General features: G+C 41.6%; 1 protein-coding gene across 1 annotated transcript; it reads left to right on the top strand.

The window, feature by feature from the left end:
- Positions 1-3,147: 3,147 nt before the first annotated feature.
- Positions 3,148-7,071, top strand: LOC111874131 (cuticle protein 16.5). Its single transcript, XM_023869359.2, has 5 exons — positions 3,148-3,204; positions 4,491-4,859; positions 5,852-5,950; positions 6,040-6,153; positions 6,903-7,071. Exons 1-4 carry the CDS (start codon positions 3,148-3,150, stop codon positions 6,139-6,141), a joined length of 627 nt encoding a protein of 208 aa, XP_023725127.1. The 3' UTR covers positions 6,142-6,153; positions 6,903-7,071.
- Positions 7,072-20,448: the final 13,377 nt, after the last annotated feature.

Here is a 20,448-nt window from a genome sequence, read left to right as displayed (position 1 = left end):
AAGACACTAGCATTTGTACGGAGGCTTCTCAAGACTGGGAAAGCAGCCTCAGAGTAGAAGATTGTAGATGTGACGTCATGTGGACTGGTAGAATTTCACTGACGTTTTAGACGAACTTACTGCTTCCACCTGTGCAGGCCCAAGCAGGAAACGTCGATGTACTTCTACCGGACTGCATGGCGTCACATCCCAATAAGTTGTTCCCCTCAAGATTTGATATCTTATTGACCTACTTTCGTGGAACTGTACAGTGATAAATGTCGTAACATATGGACTGGACAGCCGAAGAACCGGGTTTCGATCTCCGGCATCATAGTATCCAGACGGCTTCTAGGCTCCCCCAGTCCACTATCTGGTGATTACTGATGGGTCTTATCCTGGCAACGGATTTCACAACAGTGTAGATTCCTCGGCTTCTGTCCAACCCTTAACTGAAATGGATCGCCATCTCTACTCAGTCTCCCTTGCAGATCTCAATGACACACAGTACCCAGCACTCACTAACTCTGCTGTCTCAGTTAAAACTACTTTGCACGGATCGAACAGAAAACGTCAATGTCAACAATAACCCCATTGTTGTAGACGCGTGTTTGCAGATCAGTTGCTTGGAAAAAGGTTGCGTAACTTCGTTGCTCTATTGTTGCGTGCGTGTTCATTTCTGCGGTAACATGCTTATTGAGCCGTTGCTTAGCACTGGACTTCACGTCTGGCCCCACTATTCCGGCCTAGTCTTACTCTTTCTGAATAGACGCCAGATGTAGACGGAATTATCCATGGCTCTTATTATTATTATTATTATTATTATTATTATTATTATTATTATTATTATTACATTATGATAAGCGAATTCTTCGGCAGAATGGGTACAACTTCTGATGCGAATTCTGGAGTTCCCGGATTAAGATCTCTACTCGACGGCTGACGGAATTTCCTCATATCCCACCACGAACATTCTTTCCACAACCTTTCCAATTAACTATTTATTCTTACGATTTATCGTTCGATGCTGTCGAACTTGAACAACTTACAGTGTCGATATATGAGCCGTAAACAAAAAGTAAATTCGTCCCTTTGTTTAATCAATTAAGCACCAAGCCATTAAGATGTATGGGGAGGTATAGCTCCACGTATTCTTGACCTCAGCACCAGATGGAGGTGAGTAGTCAGCTTCATTCTCCGGCCTCTTTATTCCCACGGAAAGAGCCCCCGGTATCCATTGTATAGGAGACTGGGTAGACCCCAGAGCCGGTCTGGACGACGTGGAGAAGAGACAAATATTGCTTCTGCAGGGAATCGAATCCCGACCGTCAAGCCCGTAGCTATACCGACTGAGCTATCCCGGCACTCACATGAACCATATTAATCTCCCCTGAAGACACGTGGCTTCTCTCCTTCTGCGACTTGACAGGCGCCACTCTGTTGATTTCCGTTTACTTCGCGAGTTGCTCTCTGAAATCGTCTGCAGTGGGAATGAGACTTGTGTCGTTCTTGGCCGCGGTGTCAGTGACTGAGGCAATAACGAGTACTGGGTGTGTCGACTACCGCGCAGCGTCTGAAGTGGGATCTGCCCAAGCCAGTATAAAACGCGACAAGGGCCTAGCCACTATCAGTTCTTTGCTCTGAGTCCAAAGAAAAGCAGGTCTGTTCATCACATCATGAAGGTCCTGGTAAGTGTAGCTTCGAGTGAAGGAACACTAGGCCCAACCTCTTAACTCACGAACGAAAGTGAAGGTAAAATTACCCTGTGATTAAACACCAACTAGGGGGGGAATGGAGGTATAGATCCATCCATTTTAACCTCCGCATGAGTGATCAGCTTCAAGTCGCGGTTGCTTTACCCTAAAAAAATAGGCCCAAGTACCCATTCGTTAGGGCGTTGGGTGGGCCCCAGGGCCGGCCTGACCTCTATGGAGAACAATCTCTTGTCCTGAACCAAATCGAACCCCGATTACTTGGTCGTACTGTCAGTTGCGTTATCACTATATGGACTGAGATCTACTACAAGAGCAAGGTCTGCTTTCAAACCAGAATTCCCTGTAGTATCCATGTTAGCGTATGCGAAAATTTTTAATCAACGTACATTTTAATCCCGAACTGAAAATTCACGGGGGCATGCGGTAGAGTAGCTGGATGAGGCACTATGCTGCAAGACGGAAGGTCTCAGGTTGAATCCCAACGAGGTCGTTGTCATTTTCAATTGATCTAATCCTTCCAGCCGCACTATGGCCCTGCGGTCGACTCAGCCTTTAACAGAAATGAGTACCAGGAATCTTCTTGGGGTTAAGGCGGGCGGCCTCACCGCCATCTGTGAGCCGATTTCTAGAAAATGTGGGATCCTCGACGTCTCACAACCCCATGGGCCTCCACGGCCTGTTATAGCGATAGCTTTGCCTTTTTTTACTGAAAATTCACATGCCACTTGGTTTATTTATGTTTTATCGATTTAAAACTGCATAGTTATCGTTGTATGCATTAAACGGTTGTCAAGCAAGGAAATATCAAATGACAGATCGCTTTTATACTGTAAAACCTGGTATAGTTGCACAGCAAGGCGAAAATAAACTGAAAAACGAAAGAGCTGGAGAGGGGGCGGTTTCTGTATGTATCTTTATTCTGGAGCTATGAATCAGATATACGCGTTACTTTTTCAGTTTGTTGTTTAACGACTTCGTCAGTATCTATATTATATAGCGCCTTAACATAGGGTGACTACAGAGTGCGGTCGCATTTTGTGCGAATTTGGAATAGTGCGGTATAAAAATGTATTAATAAAATCTCAGTTTGTGAGCAGAATTTTGAAATAATACGAATCCTCAAAAATATTCGGCAAGGCTCAGGCCTATGTTTCAAAATTTGTCTTGAATTATGCGAGGTATTCACGAACGCATTCTCGCATAAAATACGATCTCGCTGTAATGAATTTCAAACAGTTGGCGGAATGAGAATTGGCAAGGGAAACAGAAGTACTCCGAGGAAAAGTGCTCATATGCTTAGCTCACCACAAATCCAACATGAACTGACCTGAGGTCGAAAACTGTCAACAATTTATCGTATATATATGTTATTAACGGAAAATTATGGATAGTAACCGGTGATTATGTAGAAATGTCAGCTTCTTCTGCAATATGAGACTGTGCATACACCAGGATGGCTCATTTCTGCTGGTACAAATATGACATCACACAGAATCAGACATGTGCTCATGTATGTCACCAGGATATTCTCCAGGAGGGCTAGCCGGTTTAGTTTTCCAAATAAAGAGAGCCAAAAAAATGTATTTATAAATTACGACACTTTTATGGATCACCAGAAAATATTCAGGGCAGAAGAATTTATATATTTTTTAAAGAAATACATTTAATATTTAATAATAATAATTGAGGTACTCTTTTTCGGTTTTGCTTCTTTCCCCCGAAAATTACAGTGTTGCGGGCAAATTCCTCACTTTCTCCCACCTGCCAACAACTATCGACGTAACAGACACTACAAAATTTCAGTGAAATGTCTGACTGAAGATGTTTCCTTACAGTCTCCTTAGTACAGGTTAAATGTATTTTCTCCGAGAAACAATTGCATGTAGATAAACTAAGAAACGGCGTTGTTATAATATAACCTCTATATTACATCACTTAAATTTATGTTCCGAATTAGTTGTATAAGAACAAATGAATATAAGTTTTCTTTTGAGTTCATAAATTCGTACATAAAATCAAACATAAGAACTTTGAAATAAGCAGTGGGATCCAGTCACGACATTCATCCAGTAAAATTTCAGAGCTATCAAAGCAGCCATCTTTACACTCGAATGATCAGACGGTCTCAGCCGTCAAATTATGACAACGGCTTAAGAACTGTGTATTAAAAATCTCATCCATCATCCATGGGGACATCTGTTTTGTCTGCCATCGTGTGAATTATCCAGCCAAATACTGGGTTACCACTTCATATTCCCCCACGAACATTCTATCCACAGCATTTCAAAATAATTATTTATTGTTATATTTTGTCTTTCGGCGCTATCTAAATTGAACAACAGTGTCGTTAAAGGAGCCGTAAATAAACGGCAAAGTCGTTCTTTTGCTTCATTAATTAAACACCACGCCATTAAGATGTATGGGGAGGTATAGCTCCACATATTGTTCACCTCAACAACACATGGAGCTGTGTGTTCAGCTTCAGGCCCCAGCCGCTTTACTTCTACGGAAATAGTTCAAAGTATCCGTTGGATAAAAGACTGGGTAGGCCCCAGAGCCAGTCGGGGCGACGTGGAGAAGAGAAAATCTTGCACTGCCGGGAATCGAACCCAGGCCGTCCGGACCGCATCCTATCGCTATACTGACTGAGATATCCTGAATCCCAACATGTTGCTTAAAATGTTAGGAATTTCTTTAGTGGGTGAGCAATTATTGGTCTGTCAAGCAGGACACAGCTCCCTATGATTCGTAGGTTGTAGAGATCTGTACGTCTCTTTATTACTGTTCTCTTCTCAGGCTGTGTTCATCCTCGCTCTGGCCGTCGTGGCCTGCGCAGAAGAGAAGAAGGAAGACCAGAAGAGCGCTGTTCCTGCTGAGAAGAAGCAGGACAAACGTGGAATCTACGGTTTGGGATATGGTGCCGCCCCCGCACTGAGTTATGCTGCCCCCGCACTCGCCGCCCCTGCTCTGAGTTATGCCGCTCCAGCACTGAGTTATGCCGCCCCCGCACTTGCTGCCCCTGCACTTAGCTATGCCGCCCCCGCCTTTGCTCACGCTCCAGCTATCAGTTATGCAGCCCCAGCTCTCGCTGCTCCCGCACTGAAATTTGCCGCCCCCGCTCTTGCCGCTCCCGCACTGAGCTATGCCGCTCATGCTCCCGCTGCTGTAAGTACTCACTCTGTATCCTTGCTTGCTTTCAATATCTTGTAGCCACTTGTAGATCTTCAAATGACCTCTCAAAGAAGATTCAGAATTCTATATGCCCTCTTGTCAGAATAACAGGGGCAAGGTTTCAGTTTATCGTAGTGGTTCAACAACACGCGTTGTAGCCCGGTGAAAGTCAACCGACGTTTCGGAGGGCTGAAGAGAAATCTAAGCAGGAAACCATATCTGCTTGCTGCCTGATTTATGCTGATTTCTTTCTCGGCTTACTCTTCAACCCTGAATATGGAGGTGGAATGTTCCTCCGAAACGTCGATTGATTTTCAATGGACTGCATGGCGTTATATTCCATAAGACAGAAATGTTCATAGTTACTGCTGTTAGAACATCAAATCCTTTTATTTAACAGCAGATTCGGATACCAAGTCCAAGTCACGTTGCAACTGACGGTCCGTCAGTCTGTCTGTCTTGGTGTCGAGCCTCGGCTGCTGCTCATGACCAGACTTTTTTTTCTTATATGAAAGTTACTGTCTTGTTCATTTGGGGCGCCCTCTCTGACGGTGAAATTATGTACGATAACATGCGTGGGGAGTGTAGCAGGCGTGGAAGGAATGAGGAAGGGTGCAAAATATTACCCGAAGGAACCTAAATGTATGTGTGTATGGACTGGATTCAACCAACTTAAGACAGAGCCCACATGTGGGCTGTGTCTAACGTGGTTATAAACCTTCGAGTTTCTTAGCGGTCCTGAACACTCTCTCGGCAAATATCAGTTTCTTGATAAAGAATCCGGTACATGGAATTTAAGAATACAGAGTAAATTAAACCTATGTAAGGCATAACTTTGACATATAATGAATTACATATTTCAGATTATATATATATAGTTGCGTAATTTAATAAATTGCGTATTTCATAATCATATGAATTTATCTGAACCGTATGAGGAAGACTCCAAAACGATAAATGTTTTTAATCACAAACTTCCGTTTCAGATTAGCTATGCAGCCCCCGCAATTGCAGCCTCGCCTGCTCTTAGCTACCACCCCGCCCCAGTCGCCAGGGTTGCCTATGCCGCCCCAGCCATAGCTAAGGTAAGATCTTAAAACACTGATCTGCATATTTCGCCGGAACAGTAAGCCTAAGGGGCAGGTTATTCTATATGCATGGTCTGAATTTTCAGGTTGCCGCCCCCGTTGCATATGCTGCCCCAGCCTTTAGTAAGTTGGCGGCCCCTGCTTTGAGTCTCCCTGCCGCCTACGGTGGACTCAGTTACCTTCACTAAGTCATCACTCAGGTACGCCCCTTGCGTCTGGCTGGACAGCGCGAGTTTTCTGCAGTGTAGCTGCAGTTATCAGTACTGGGTCCAACATTAACAGCTTCCCCTGGCTACAACAATGTTGTCTTGTTTCTTATGTTACATTACGTCATGTTATGTTATGTTAAGGTATTTTGGAAAAAATTTACTGGACATTCAGTAAGGGCAAGTCCTTACTGAAACACAGAAAACAGATTTTTGTAGTAGTGACGATCCCGTAGACTTATATTCGAGAGATGCTCGGTTCGAACCTTGCCCGTGACAGCGACTATCCTGAACTGACAATTTTCGTTGTATTCCTCAGTCCCTCCAGGCAAGTGCCACGATATCCCGTCCATTATGCCACAACCACTTCCTTCATTATTCAGCCTAACTCTCAATCCTATATAGCAGATGTGATTAAACTGTGGTTCGCGAGACCAATGCCCTCTTTTAGAACGTTAATGTGGCTGACAGGAAAAAATATTAGTGAGCCTCTTTGTTACAAGTGGATTTAGTACAGAAAGTTCTTTATGTGGAGTGCTAGTACCCAAACATATACCTTCTATTTCTGTCTGTGGCTCAGATGTCCAGTAAGTTTGGTTACCCCTGATGTATAGTCCGAGGTATTGATAGTGTCATTAAATAAATTGTAAATAAATTAAATACAGAATAAGAAAGAGAGTTTGACGTTAAAGGATGGAAAGCAACTCTTCAATTAATTTGAAATATTTCTTCATGTTTTACAGAAATCCTCTACACGAACAACTTACCTCATTGGTCAAGCGACCCGATTTCAACGGATCAGTTGTTTTCTTCAGGCGTTATTTCTGTTTATTGAAAATATTAGTTTTAATTATTTCTTTTTTCTCAGGATCATTCATATATTTATTGAAATCAGATCATTTATTTTCTGATGCGTTTAACGTAATATAAATGTATGTAATACAGGTTATGTATTGATGATTCAGTGGTTTTAAAAATTGTCATAAGTTATTCAAAATTGATGTATTAAATTCTATATCATCTTCTTTCTGTCTATTGAAAAATAAATGATCATAAACCCATAATATATTTCCTAATTCGTGTATCCTCTCGAACTTGTACGTAGGAGTACATGCAGAATCTCTATGGAGCCACCGAGACAGCAAGATGATTTAGTTCGTATCGCAGACAAAACAGATGGCATATCGTGAGATTAGAGGTTCTCACGGGTGTCACTATGAATAACATTAACTTCTGGGATATGACGCCGCGTAGTCTGGCAGGCTTTACAAAACTTTTCTTACTCTCCGACCATGAAGACGGAAGCAGTACGTTCCTTCGAAATGTCGGTAAATTTAAACCAGACTACACGGCTTCACCTTCCAGAAGATATTATACTTTAGACATAATATTGGCTACAGAGACCAACCGGTTAATACTTCTCAGTTGCTGTTTATTGTGAGAATCACTCGGAAGACACAAACACACTGTGTGGGTGGAATACAGTTTTAAAATGGTACGCTAGTTGTACATAGTAAAAACTACTTTGTTTTAAAGGATATATTGAAAGATGAGAGCTGACTTTTCGCACTTTGAAATATGATCCGTCGATTAAATTGCTGCTGGCCTTAGCAACCACAGTCATTCCTAGCTTCAGTCTCCTAGAGCTTCATGACCAAGACTTTTGTTCTCCCGTAGACACGTACGTGTTTCGAAATGGGCCATCCTCTTCTGTGAAGGAGGGGTTGAAATATGAAGTTCGTATAAATAATATATACGAATTTAGTCCGTACCTCACAGGAAACACATTAAGTCTCCCCTACGGAGTCCAACCTGTTAATGCTGTTTGGGGAACCAATCGCTGTTTATTGTGATAACCATACGGAACACACAGCTACACTGTGTGGGCAGAATGAAGCGTTTCAGTATGTTAAAGCAGGTGGCACATGTAGAAATCACTTAAATATCACTTAAAATATTTCAAAATTTGTTTTTTTTTACGAATCTGCGTTTCTGTCTTGTCTCGAATTTAACTTATTGTGGACACAAACACGTTTCTTAATTTCTTTCCTCTTATCCATCTTGTGCTGAACTCTTGTAGCAAAAAACAGTACTAAGGCTCTGTATCTCGCAGCAATGTGCTATACATGGAACCTATTTTCTTTGGTTTTTCTTTTTTTTTATTTTCCCATAAATCAAAATACATTGATACAGGACTCGTCATGCAATAATACTATCAGTAAAACATACACAGGAAATTCTACAGGTAAACAATACATATAAATCATGCTTATCAAAACGAACTGCGAACAGAGTGCCGAGGAGAACATTTTGACCTAAGATGGAGGAAGTAACAGGAAGATGGAGATAAATGATGCTACTCGACCAGAGAATCGGGGCTTTATTGGCAGCGGAGGCAGATATCTCTTCTTCATCACCACAAAATCTTCTGCCCAATCAGTACGGAGACTGTATCACGAGGCGACAGTAAGCAGTCTCTCAGCTTGCCGTTTGCTTCTGTTTGTCTCTTGATTGGCTTACTCTTCAACTCTGAATATGAAATCAATATGTTACTCCAAAACGTCAGGTTGTATCCGAACTACGTTGTGTTACAACCCAGAAGACTGTAGTCATTTCCGCCGGAATCGCAAACCCGACATTGTAACTTAATTGGTTCGACAGGACAATCACTGCAGAAATCCATACAAATTACAAAACTACGTGTAAATATCCATCGCAGACCGGTCTGTATAAATACAGGGTGTCCGGATGAAAGGTATCCAAAATAAAATAATTATATCACAGAAAGCTTTAATTACACACATTTGAGGGTTACACCATTACAATGGGAAACGAATCAAAGTTNTTCCATCCGCTCTACGCTGCTGCCCCGGTTTCCTCGATCTTTGAACACCCTGTATTACTAATTATGAATATAATTTTTTTAAAATGAAGTATGATTTCGAATATTTCGAATATAAGCCGCACCCCAGTTTTCCTCTTGAATTTTTGAAGAAAAATGTGCGTCCTATACATACGTAAATACGGTATCCATACTTGAAGCATGTTTGGTGTTACCGTAGCCACAGCGGCCCTTATGTGGGCTTTCAGGTGTTGAAGCTCGTTGATCTTAGCCTGGTAGACAATGTTCTTTACATAACCCCACAAGAAAAAAACCCACTGGGGTTAAATTTGGCGACTTAGGAGGCCAAGCGATTGGTCCGCCTCTGCCGATCTATCTCCCAGCCATCTCTCTGTCCAGGTGATTCCTAACATGGTGGCAGAAATATGTGCGGCGTGTGTGCATAAGCCGGGCATGAAAAAACAAAACTTTCAGAGTTTTCTTTTCCGATGACATAAAACGTATACGTGTATGAAAATTACTTTCTGAGATATGTATTTTTTTTATTTTGGATACATTTCATCCTGAAGCCCTACATGAAGCGAATGTTTCAAACCCAGACATCACACGTCAATACAGTGTTATAATTATGGCTGGCACATTGCGACTTCACACAGTTTTGAGTCACGTAATTGGATACTGCAGAATGCACTTAGGGGGATCTTTTGAATGCTGAGAACTTAAGAAAAACACTTAAATTTATGAGACAGGAAACTCTGGTGGTTTCACTTCGAAACGACTTTCATCACAGATAAAGCAGTCTCCTCAAAATATAGGTAGATCATAGTCACTTATTTAAAGTCAACATATGTTCTGCTAAAGGTCAGAACACTTGTGATGTATCACCTTTTTTTTTTTGCACACAATATAATTCATAAATCAGCGATGACGTCTTCTGGTTATGTGTTTCCCACGGCTATTCATAAATTTCTTTGATAAAGGCCACTGATAGTTCCAATGAAATGTCAAGAGATGGCATGATAATTTACTTTCAAACATCAAACACGTTCAGCGCGCAAGTCCTGTTTGCGTAATCTTGTTGGCCAATGGGAGCACACGTGAACTGCGTATGCAATTCATTTGTTACTTATTTGTTGTTTGTTTACGGAAACCGTCAATAATTCAGACTATGTACAGTCGAGTGGTTAGATAATGATGAACAATGATTTGTACGGGTGTGGAAGTAATCGATTGTGGCCTAAGTTGAGGTACGAATATCACGGGGCATATGGCCACAAGAAATGAGGAAAAACACGATATTCTAAGTCAATATAGTCTGTGTTTCGCCATAGATTCGAATCGGATACCTACTGGATACAAGGTAGAAACGTCATCGTTTGGGCCAACTTGCTCGGTGCATATAAAATGTTAGTACGAAAATTTAAAGTGATGCGAAGATAATATTAAAATGTATCTCAGAAGTATAAGGTACATGAAAGTGTGAAACTGTAAACATGCTAATGAGCTGTTTTGATAAAAGGAGGGATTCTTCTTACCAGCTAAACAACTGTCAACTCCTCAACATGTAGTCTGTCCCGTGGAGACAGCATGCGGCAGAAGAGGGAAACTGTGCATCGGCTTTAGATTAGGTTGCCTTCAGAAAGTCTGCTCAAGCATTAGCGTTCAAATCTCTACCATGATTTGGGGATTTCATAGTCTTCCTCAGTCCCTACAGGCCGCTTCCTTCCATATCCTTTCAAATTCATTTGCCTAATCATTCTACCGCCGGTCACGGTAGCCGATCGGTCTGAGGCATGTACTGTCTTCGCTCGCTTGGAAACTGGGATCGTGGGTTCGAATCCCACTCAGGCCATGGATGTTTAGTTTGTGTGTCCGTTTTTCTGTGTTTGTGTACAGGTAGAGGCCCCGCGACGAGCTGATCACCCGCCCAAGGAGTCCTACCGTGTGTGTAAGATCTAGAAAAACCGAAGTGAACGGAGAAGTTCATGGAGGTAGGCCTAGGCCCACTGGGGCTGTAGTGCCAAGGAAAAAAAATCATTCTACCATTTGAATGTGTAGAGTTATCGATAGTATTGTTAAATAAACAGACGAATTTCTTGTGTGGAGGAGGGTTAGAATACCTCCACCATAGCCCTGCGAGTCGTACAAGGCGACGAAAATGGAACCAGGTGCATGGGGAATATAAATGCAGAGACCTGGTCCTCCACGTTGGGGGTTTGACGCAGGGCCGACGACTTTGCTGCGTAGAAAAATTATTGTTGCGAAATCCAAACAAGTGAAAACTGAATAGCCTACAAATCTGGCAAACGGCTGTGGCTCAAAAATGGCTGTTTTCCCAGTGATGTTCTTTATGATGATGATGATAATGGTGATGATGAAAAACGTTAATGCAGCTATATATAGTAGCTTAGTGCTACTGGGCTTTCTGGTGGTTATGTAAGCTGGTTTCGCAGTTACCTATCCAACCGGAAATCCCAGGTCCGTGTTTCTGGTGTTCTTTCCTCACCCTTTGAAGTTCCTCCGGTGTACCTCAGGGATCTGTCTTGGGACTCCTTCTCTTCAATGTGTTTATTAATGACATGTGTGAAGCAGTTGCCCATTCTAGGTGTCTGCTTTTTGCTGATGACGTCAAAATTGACCGAGCCATTAGTTCCCCTCATGACTGCTATCTACTTCAGTCTGACGTTAACTCCATACAAGGTTGGTGCATTGCTAACTGTATGAAACTCAACATCAGTAAAACTAAAGTTATATCCTTCTCCAGGAAAACCAACTTATTTATCTATGATCATAAACTTTTTCAAACGTCAATAGCCCGGACCGATTCTCTAAAAGACCTGGGAGTGTTTATTGATGCTAAGCTATATTTCCATGACNATATATATATATACTGTGACGCATATGGCCATTGCTAGGCAGTGGCTCGGTAAAAACATCGCCGAAGTTATGTTCTCAACAATAGAAGGACATCCATTGCTGGGTAACAGACCAATAAACACGCATTATTGAAGACAGAAGAGGTATTTTCTATGTGGTCTACTCCGAGATTGTTTGCTAGGCAACTGCGTGGTAACACGTCTCTACAACAATAGAGGCGCTGTGTTTTCTGTGCTGCTTGGTCCGTGCCGCCAATCCAGAACCCATTACTATTAGACACAGATCTATGAACGTCGGAAATTGAGGAATATAGGCCTATGTGAGATTCATTATTCTTACGGCGATGAGAAATTACTGTGTTCAGGAATGTTGTGCCGTGTGAGTCTGGTAGAAGAACCCGCTATCTCAGTCTTCAGGTGTGGAAGAGAGACTCATGCCGTGGAGGCGGCGGTGACAGGCTCTGTTGGAACTTGAATAAATATAACTTTTATACACAAGTGGAGTTTACCTCTTCATGTGGAAGATAAGTTAATAACAAGATGGGACGCCATGTACACCATAATGTAGCAAGTAAAACCACAAAACGACGTTTCATATGCTTAATATTGAGTTTACTTGAGTTTATGCTGTCATTAATCACGGTTTATGGGACAGCCTACATGCAGAAGTACATTTATGGGTTTATGTAAAGTACTCAGACGTCCACGAGGGTGCGGTGTACCTTGAGTGGTTAATCTTACAGAAAAAAGGAGGTATCCACGTAGAAGGAGACCTCCAGTGAGGCGATTGTACTTCCACCGCGTGTTCTAAACAGAATACAGTAATTTTACATTGATGACGTAACGACCCACGTGATTATCTGATAATGACGCTCCATCAAAAATTTGCCAAGGTGAAGAATGGTGGAACTAAACTTCCATTTCCCCCATACGTCTTCATAGCATGGTGCTTGATCAGTTTAGCACAGAGATAACTTTACTTCTACAGGCTTCGTAATCTGTCAATGTGACTGAAATCAAAATGACATACTAATGTTACGCACATAGTTTAAATTTCTGATTTCACCAAAAGATGATTAAAGGATTATTGATACACACAAAGCAGTCCACGTACCACCGTAAGTGAAATTACTTTTATTATAAATCAATATGACAAAAAATCGAGGTTCGATAAAGTTATACTGGAAATATTCCTTGTAAAATTAATATATATATTTATTCCTGCAACGTCTTATACCCCGCTATCTTGTCATGGACAGACAGAAGCACAAAGAACAGATAGACGAACAGACATGTCTCCAAAAATTATTTCTTCTGTTTGTGAAGAACGCCTAATGAATATTCAACATTTAATTTTAATTTTAATTAAATAGATAAACCCCTTACGCCTCCTACCATCCAATTTTCACGACATAATACGAAACAGCCATTTTGTTTCAAGACGTAGTGAAGGGTGCGTAATTTAACATTCAAATTATACATCTCCCTTCCCTATGCGGTGTGAAGTTGCGGGGAGCTTAGCGGTGAGGTCGCTCGGAGCCACACTGTGTTCAGCTGGCGGCACCCGACGCTTGACCATCTGGTGCAGTCATCTCGGCGTGACAGCTCCACCTACATTTTGCACTTCCCTGTATAGTTAATCCATTTTAAACCGAAGGCATCTAAATAATATTGTGGCGTACAGACCCGTTGCTAAGTGGTGACTCTGTAAACAATGGCCGTTGCTTGATAACGACCGCGATATAAAGGCACGCAACAATAGAACAACGGTGTTATGTAACCTATTTCTAAGCAACGGATCTATAAACACGCCTCTACAACAATATATTTATTGTTGGGAACGGTGTTTTCTATTCGGTCCGTGCAAAGTAGATATAAAGGAGAGAATTGGAGTCTCTCTCTGCCCACACAGTTGTCAGTCCAAAACCGTGTGGAGGCGGGATCGAATACCTCCACCGTGACCCTGCGAGTCGTAGGAGGCGACGAAAGGGGAAGACTCTTATCTGAGACAGTAAAATATTGTCGCGAGTCCCAAGGGACTCAGACCTGAGAAAGACTGCGCTGGCAAGGGCTAGCAGCATACACAAAACACAAACCCGTCCTCTCGTGAGAGAGGGCGCCACACAGAAACAAAACCGTAATTGTAAAACAGTAATAAATATCTGGTCATGAGCCCAAGATGGGGCTATACGCCAAGACTTACTGACTGACTGACTGACCGTCATCGCATTGTTACTTTGACTTCGACTTTTGTCAGTCCAGTTCAGTTGAGCTGTGCAAAGGAAGCTGAGAAGAGACGGTGATCTAGTTCACTTGAGAGTTGGAAGTCTGGCTGGGAAAAAAAGAGTTGCAACAGTGCGGCTGTGAACAGAAGACTCTACCTGTGCTGAAGTTAGAGTCAGATGTTTATAATTACTATGTTAGAATCCGTTGCCAGGATACGACTAGTGAAGTCTGGGAAGACTTAGCGCGTGTAGTGATTTTTAACATGTGGAAACTAGCGATAGCCCTGTAATCACTTGTAGTTCCGAGTAATGTGTATAAGTGGTCAATGAATCGATTCACCAATCCATACCCCGTCTATAGCCACAGGACGAAAATGTGACAAAATTTAAGAGCTCAGCCACTTATCCAATGGGTAAAGGAGCGCTTTCTCAACGGGTAAAGCGGCAGGGGCGTGAAGGTAATAACTCAATTCCATCTAGTGCCAATGTAAAGATTAGTGGAACCATGTCTCGACTTCATGGCATAGAGTTTAACTAATTAAGCACAGGGACAACTTTACTTTTTCACCTTTACCTATGCTTCGAAGCTACATAGTAGAGATATCAATATTGTCCTAAAATTCCCCCTCTTCCCCCGACACACAAGGACTGTCTTTCTAGGTGTTTGTTAGTAAGTAATCAATTACTTAGATTCAAGCACGGGAACTCCTTTTATTTTTAAATATTAAACTTACTGGGGGCCATCACAGTGGCCGAGCGGTCTAAGGGCATGAGCTAACTTCGCCCGCTTGAAAGCTGGGATCGTGAATTCCAATCCTACTCAAGGAATGGAGGCATGCGTTTGTTGTATGTTTGTGTTATCCTGTGTAGAGAGCGGCCTTGCGACGGGCTGATCCCCCGACCAAGGAGTCGTTTTGACTCTTTAAGATTAAGAAAATGAAGCGAAAAGAAGGGTTTCACGGATGCCGTATGCTCCAGAGAGAGCAACAGGGAGATAGATAGGTAGACAGATATAGATAGATAGATAGACAGATAGATAGTTATATAGACAGACAGATATACCTGTAGATAGATGGATATACAGATAGATTGATATTTATATAGACCTACAGATATAGATAGATAGACAGACAGACAGATATACGTGTAGATAGATAGACAGACAGATAGATAGAAAAAGTTACTGGGGGTGGTGATAAAACAGTTTTGTTGCCATTCGACGTAAGCGAACACGTGCACCTGCCTCGCAAACGAAAGAAAAACACGTTCTAGCGTTTGTTCCAGTGACAATTTGGGATTCTGTATGGGAGGGTTTCTTCTTCGTACATGTTTCATTCTGAATATGCGACGATTCGAGGCTAGGTCGGTTTGTAGTCCTGATTCTGTGCTGATCGGTGCAACGCCTGGAGAGAACGAAAGGAAAGATGGTTTTGTATACGGGAGAGAAGAAGGGAAGGCAACAAGAACGGAAGGAAGAGAGAGACAAAAAGACATAAAGAAATATAGAATGAAAAGGGTAGCTTTCACCTTTCAGTAACTTTTATAGCCTGTGGCCTTTTCAACAACGAAAAAGTTGGTTGATAAGAAAACTGCGTTGTCTTGTGCCAGTTTTCCATATTTCAGTTTTTGAGGCAATTGTACATTGTTTGTAAGTTAATAGGACCGACTGGGGCAGTACCAATGTCATAGCTTTCGATTCCGTGCGATCGGTACCGAAGAATGGCGGATGCACAAAATTAGGAGGTGGAACAGCCCCATTAGACTTTGGGTTCTGAAAAATTTGAGATTTTGGAAAATTATTTAACATCCGTTTGGGTTATTTTCTTAGAATGTGTAATAGTAAAATGGTAACTACATGCCATATATGTATATATGTTTTACTTCAGGGTTTGTTTACTAGATACAATACATAGGTAGTGAAATTTTGTATGAACACAGATTATAAACGTAAGTCTGACTACAAATTAAGTGTTGCTTACAAGTCGGAAATTCAAGATAGCAACGACGCGAATCTTCGAAATTACTTGTTAGAAGTTTAATAACGGCAAGATTTGTATTTATTAACTTATTCCAAAAACGAAAACAATTATACTAATTAGTGAACAATTTAGTTCAGGCGGTTAGTCGCTGGCTTCCAACCGCGGCGGCTCTGGTTCTGTCATGTGGGATTTGTGGTGGACAAAGTGGCGCTGGGGCAGGTTTTTTCCAAGTACTTCGGTTTCCCCTGCCAATCTTCATTCCACCAATTGCTGCACAATCACCCTCACCTATCATCTGGGGCTGGTACAATAGGCCAGAAATGGCCGCAGTACCAGTGGACTCAGTCTCACCCCATTAAGGAAATAAAATAAACAATAGTGAATAATTTTATAACAATAACAACAATAAATGTAGGCAATAAAATGTTATAATAAGAAAAGAAGCAGAAACGCGAAGTTGAACACCGGAAGAGGAGTGCACACATCCAGAACCCTTCCTTACACTTGGACACAACATGACACTGTCGACTTTTCGATTTGTAGCATTAGAAGGCAGTGCCTTTAACACAAGAAGTTTAGCACTGAGGAACGTGTAACAGGAAAGCAGGAGTTAGAAGTTTTACTGTCTTCTCAACGAAGTTGGTTTTATACACGTTGTTTCAAAATGTCTTCATATTCACACCGAAATGTGCCATATTGCGTTCTTGCATTCCCTGCCATGGCCTACCATGCTCGCATCTGTTTCATAATCTGGCCGTTTTCACTAAACGAAGGTTAGACATCACAGAAACCGACTGAATCATTTATGCTAAGATGTTATCTAATTTGAGACTAATTATTAAACTTCAGCGAGATAATATTCACTCGCTGGNGGGGGGGGGAGAGACAGACGCGTACTTGCAAGCTCTGTGAATGCACACACTGTATATCGATCAGTCATAATTTCGACAAGCTCATACTCATGCCATTATTAAATTCCCTCTTGAGAGTTTTCTCATATCTTAATATATCTACCTCACAGATGCTGTGAATAATGGCGACAGGGGTGCCAAAATCAATTTTATTTATACTTACACCTTCAGTAATATTCACGTTTATGAATTTCAATTTGTATGTTGTTCATGTTGAGGTACGCGGTAGCGTAGTTGGTTGAGGCACTATGCTACAAGCCAGAAGGTCGCGGGATCGAATCCTGATGAGGTGGATTTTTTCAGTTTACCTAATCCTCCCAGCCGCACTATGGCCCTAGGGTCGACTCAGTCTCTAACGGAAATGAGTACCAGGGATATTGTTGGGGGTAAAAGGCGGCCGGCGCGTAAGGCTGACAACTTTACCGCCGTATATGAGCCGATTGTCTAGAAAATGTGGGAATCTCAACATCTCACAACCCTATGGGCCTCCACGGCCTGTTACAGGGATAGCTGTACCTTTTACTTTATTTTATTTTATGTTGTTCATGTTACTTTTCCAAATACATTCGTAACTTCTCTAACATTTACATGTAACAACGCGAAAAGTGTATGTGTAAATACAATTATGTTATTTCTGGGCATCCCTCTACAAATTCATCTATATTAATATTATCTCACTCGTTCTAGTAGAGACTGGAAAATAATTTTTTCACAAATGAAGTCGTAGGTGACAGAATAGGGGAATTTCATACGAAAAATAAGTCCATTATTTTATCCTGCATTAGAGCAATGAATTCAGAAGAATGACGCAGAAATGTCGAGTTTTAACTATATGCGAACCATATTTAAGTTAAAGTGCATTTTTAGTACAAAAATTCATATAAACACAATATGAATTCATATTGCCGAATGACACAATTTAAGAACTAGTACCAGTATTCTTGTACGCCTGAAGATGACTCAAGAAAAAGGTCAAAACATGTAGCGTTACCACCAACAGCTAATGGAAACAAATGTTGACACAGTAGTGTATATTTTGCCTCGTTCAAAATTGTTGTTGTGTAGACTGGCCCATTATATATCTTTCGCAAGCTTAACAAATTAAGCTCTAAATTAAACACTAATTATATAGACCTTAAGCAAATCGAATTAATTTAAAATAAAGGGAATTTAAATTTATTTACGCTTTATAACCTGAACTTTTTGCGGATAGAGGGTGTCGCGTGGTCAGCGCAATGAATCCCCACGGCCGTTAATTTCGGTTTTCTAGATCGGAGCCGCTATTTCCTTGAAATAGCTCCTCAATTATCCTCACGAGGCTGAGTGGATCCCGTTCCAGACTCACTACTTCTCACAAAAAATCTGGTAGCAACGGGATTCGAACCCTGACCTCTGGATCTGTAGCCAGGAACGCTGACCACTAGACCACAAGCGACAAGCGGCGGTCGCTCGGTCGGTATAGTTCGTTTGCGGACTAAAATCACGGAGTTCTATAAAACCTAAACAAAGTTACAGGAAAATTAATAGAAACACAAAAACTTTTTCTTGTAGTGGAAAGAGAAGACGAAGTAGTTTGTAAGAAGAGTCAATAAATAGTAAAAAATTCAACAGAGTTCCAGTACATGTTGTAGAAATATAGGAACATGAAGAAGTGAAGAGAAGATTAAATACGATAAATTATCCTTAGCGTTCAGATAGAAGTTGTTTATTCTTCTGTGAGAAATATGAAGTTCAATATAATCGGAAAATGCAAGAGAGAGAGATAGAGATAGAGAGAGAGAGAGAACTTGCGGGATTGCATAGATGCAAAGATAATATTAAAATTAATCTCGACTAAACAGGGTGTGACCTTATAGCACGACAATCGAGGGCCCTTGTAAAAACAGCAATGAAACAAAAGTTTTATCATCTTGGATGTTACACTATGTAATCTGAAAGAATTTACCGATACCTCTGAGGGTCGTACAGTAAACCCTCCCTCTTCCGGTTACACTTAATCCGGATCGAAATATTAAAAATGAAAAATTCTGTTTACAGTTGAATAGTTACTTTAGGAGACATATGGGATTTAGGAGCAAGAGCGATTATGGCAAAAGGACTTTCAGACTGTGCTGAGGGCAGCTGGAGAGACTGTGAAACCACGCAAGAAAATATCCAGGATTGGCTTCAGCTGGATGAAGCAGACCCTAGATTTCAGCTTCTAACAGGCGAAGAAATTGCTTCAGTGACACATTTTAATTATTTATTTTAATCAGCACTATTTTTTTATTGCTAGTGGGGTTTGACTAAGTCCCTTGTACTGCGGCCACATCTGGCCTATTGTACCAGCCCCAGATGATAGATGAGGTTGATTGTGGAGCAATTGGTGGATTGAAGATTGGCAGGGGAAACCGAAGTACTCGGAGAAAACCTGCCCCAGCGCCACTTTGTCCACCACAAACCCCACTTGACCAGACCCAGGATCGAACCCGGGCCGCCGCGGTGGAAACCAGCGACTAACCGCTTGAGCTATGGCTATATTATGAGCCGGGATAGCGTAGTCGGTGAAACGGGGGCGTGAAGCTGACCACTCACCTCCAACTAGTGCCGAGATCAAGAAAACCTAGATCTATAAATCCTCTCCCCCCATACGCCTTCACAGCGTAGTGCTTAATTAGTTAAGCAGAGGGACAAATTTACATTTACCTACCTACATTATTCAATTTTCCACCTGTTTTTTATTTTTTGTTTCTAAGGGATATATTTTGCTTCACTCATCTGGATTATCGCTTAATCCGGATGACCTCCAAATTACTCCGGATTAGCGAGGGTATACTGTATTGTTTACGTGTTCAGTTTCGAAGCAGCCAAATGAACGAGAAGCAACCAAGAAGCTTGTTCGACTTTCTTTCCAGTCTGAAGATGATGGTAGTTAGGTTCCTCTGAAACGTCGGTAAATTTCTGGCGCTATATAGTCTGGAAACTGACAGTATCGTAAAACAAGCCACACACTCGTCACGCAGCGCTATGGCCCAGAAGGTAACAGTTTTCATAGTCTTCCCACCGTGAGAAGTTCAACTTTCATGCACCAATTTGAATTACATAAAAGGCAAGAAAGCCCTTGGCTAGCTGAGCGACTATTAGTTTTTGAGGAATGGTTTAATTACTTAACGTTTAGACGGAGCGTGACGCACAGCGATGTCTAATAAGTTACACTGACAGAAGAACCCATTCTTCTTCTCAGGGATATTGCACTGGCCTGGACACGATCCAGTGTGTCTTTATATTTGCAGTGTTTCAAATCTTCATTCCGCTTGGAAATTCACTGACAGGCGTAACGGATCCTTGAGAATTGTTGCGGGGTTCGAATGTCAGGTCAGTGTGATAACAGGTACATTTAATTTACTTAAGGAAATGTGTCTCTGTATAGTTTGCTACTCTGTCGATACAATCGAAATGCGGTCACATATGTTTTAG

Source organism: Cryptotermes secundus, unplaced genomic scaffold, assembly GCF_002891405.2.
Source record: "Cryptotermes secundus unplaced genomic scaffold, Csec_1.0 scaffold26, whole genome shotgun sequence".
Taxonomy (NCBI): domain Eukaryota; kingdom Metazoa; phylum Arthropoda; class Insecta; order Blattodea; family Kalotermitidae; genus Cryptotermes; species Cryptotermes secundus.
This window is presented reverse-complemented; position numbering and strand designations above follow the sequence as displayed.

Bases quoted from the DNA above. Each gene is read 5' to 3' on its own strand.
- LOC111874131 (XM_023869359.2), top strand. From the start codon at position 3,148: ATGGCTCATTTCTGCTGGTACAAATATGACATCACACAGAATCAGACA. The intron at 4,860-5,851 runs GTAAGTACTCAC...CTTCCGTTTCAG, and splicing joins CCGCTCATGCTCCCGCTGCT to ATTAGCTATGCAGCCCCCGC. The intron at 5,951-6,039 runs GTAAGATCTTAA...CTGAATTTTCAG, and splicing joins CCGCCCCAGCCATAGCTAAG to GTTGCCGCCCCCGTTGCATA.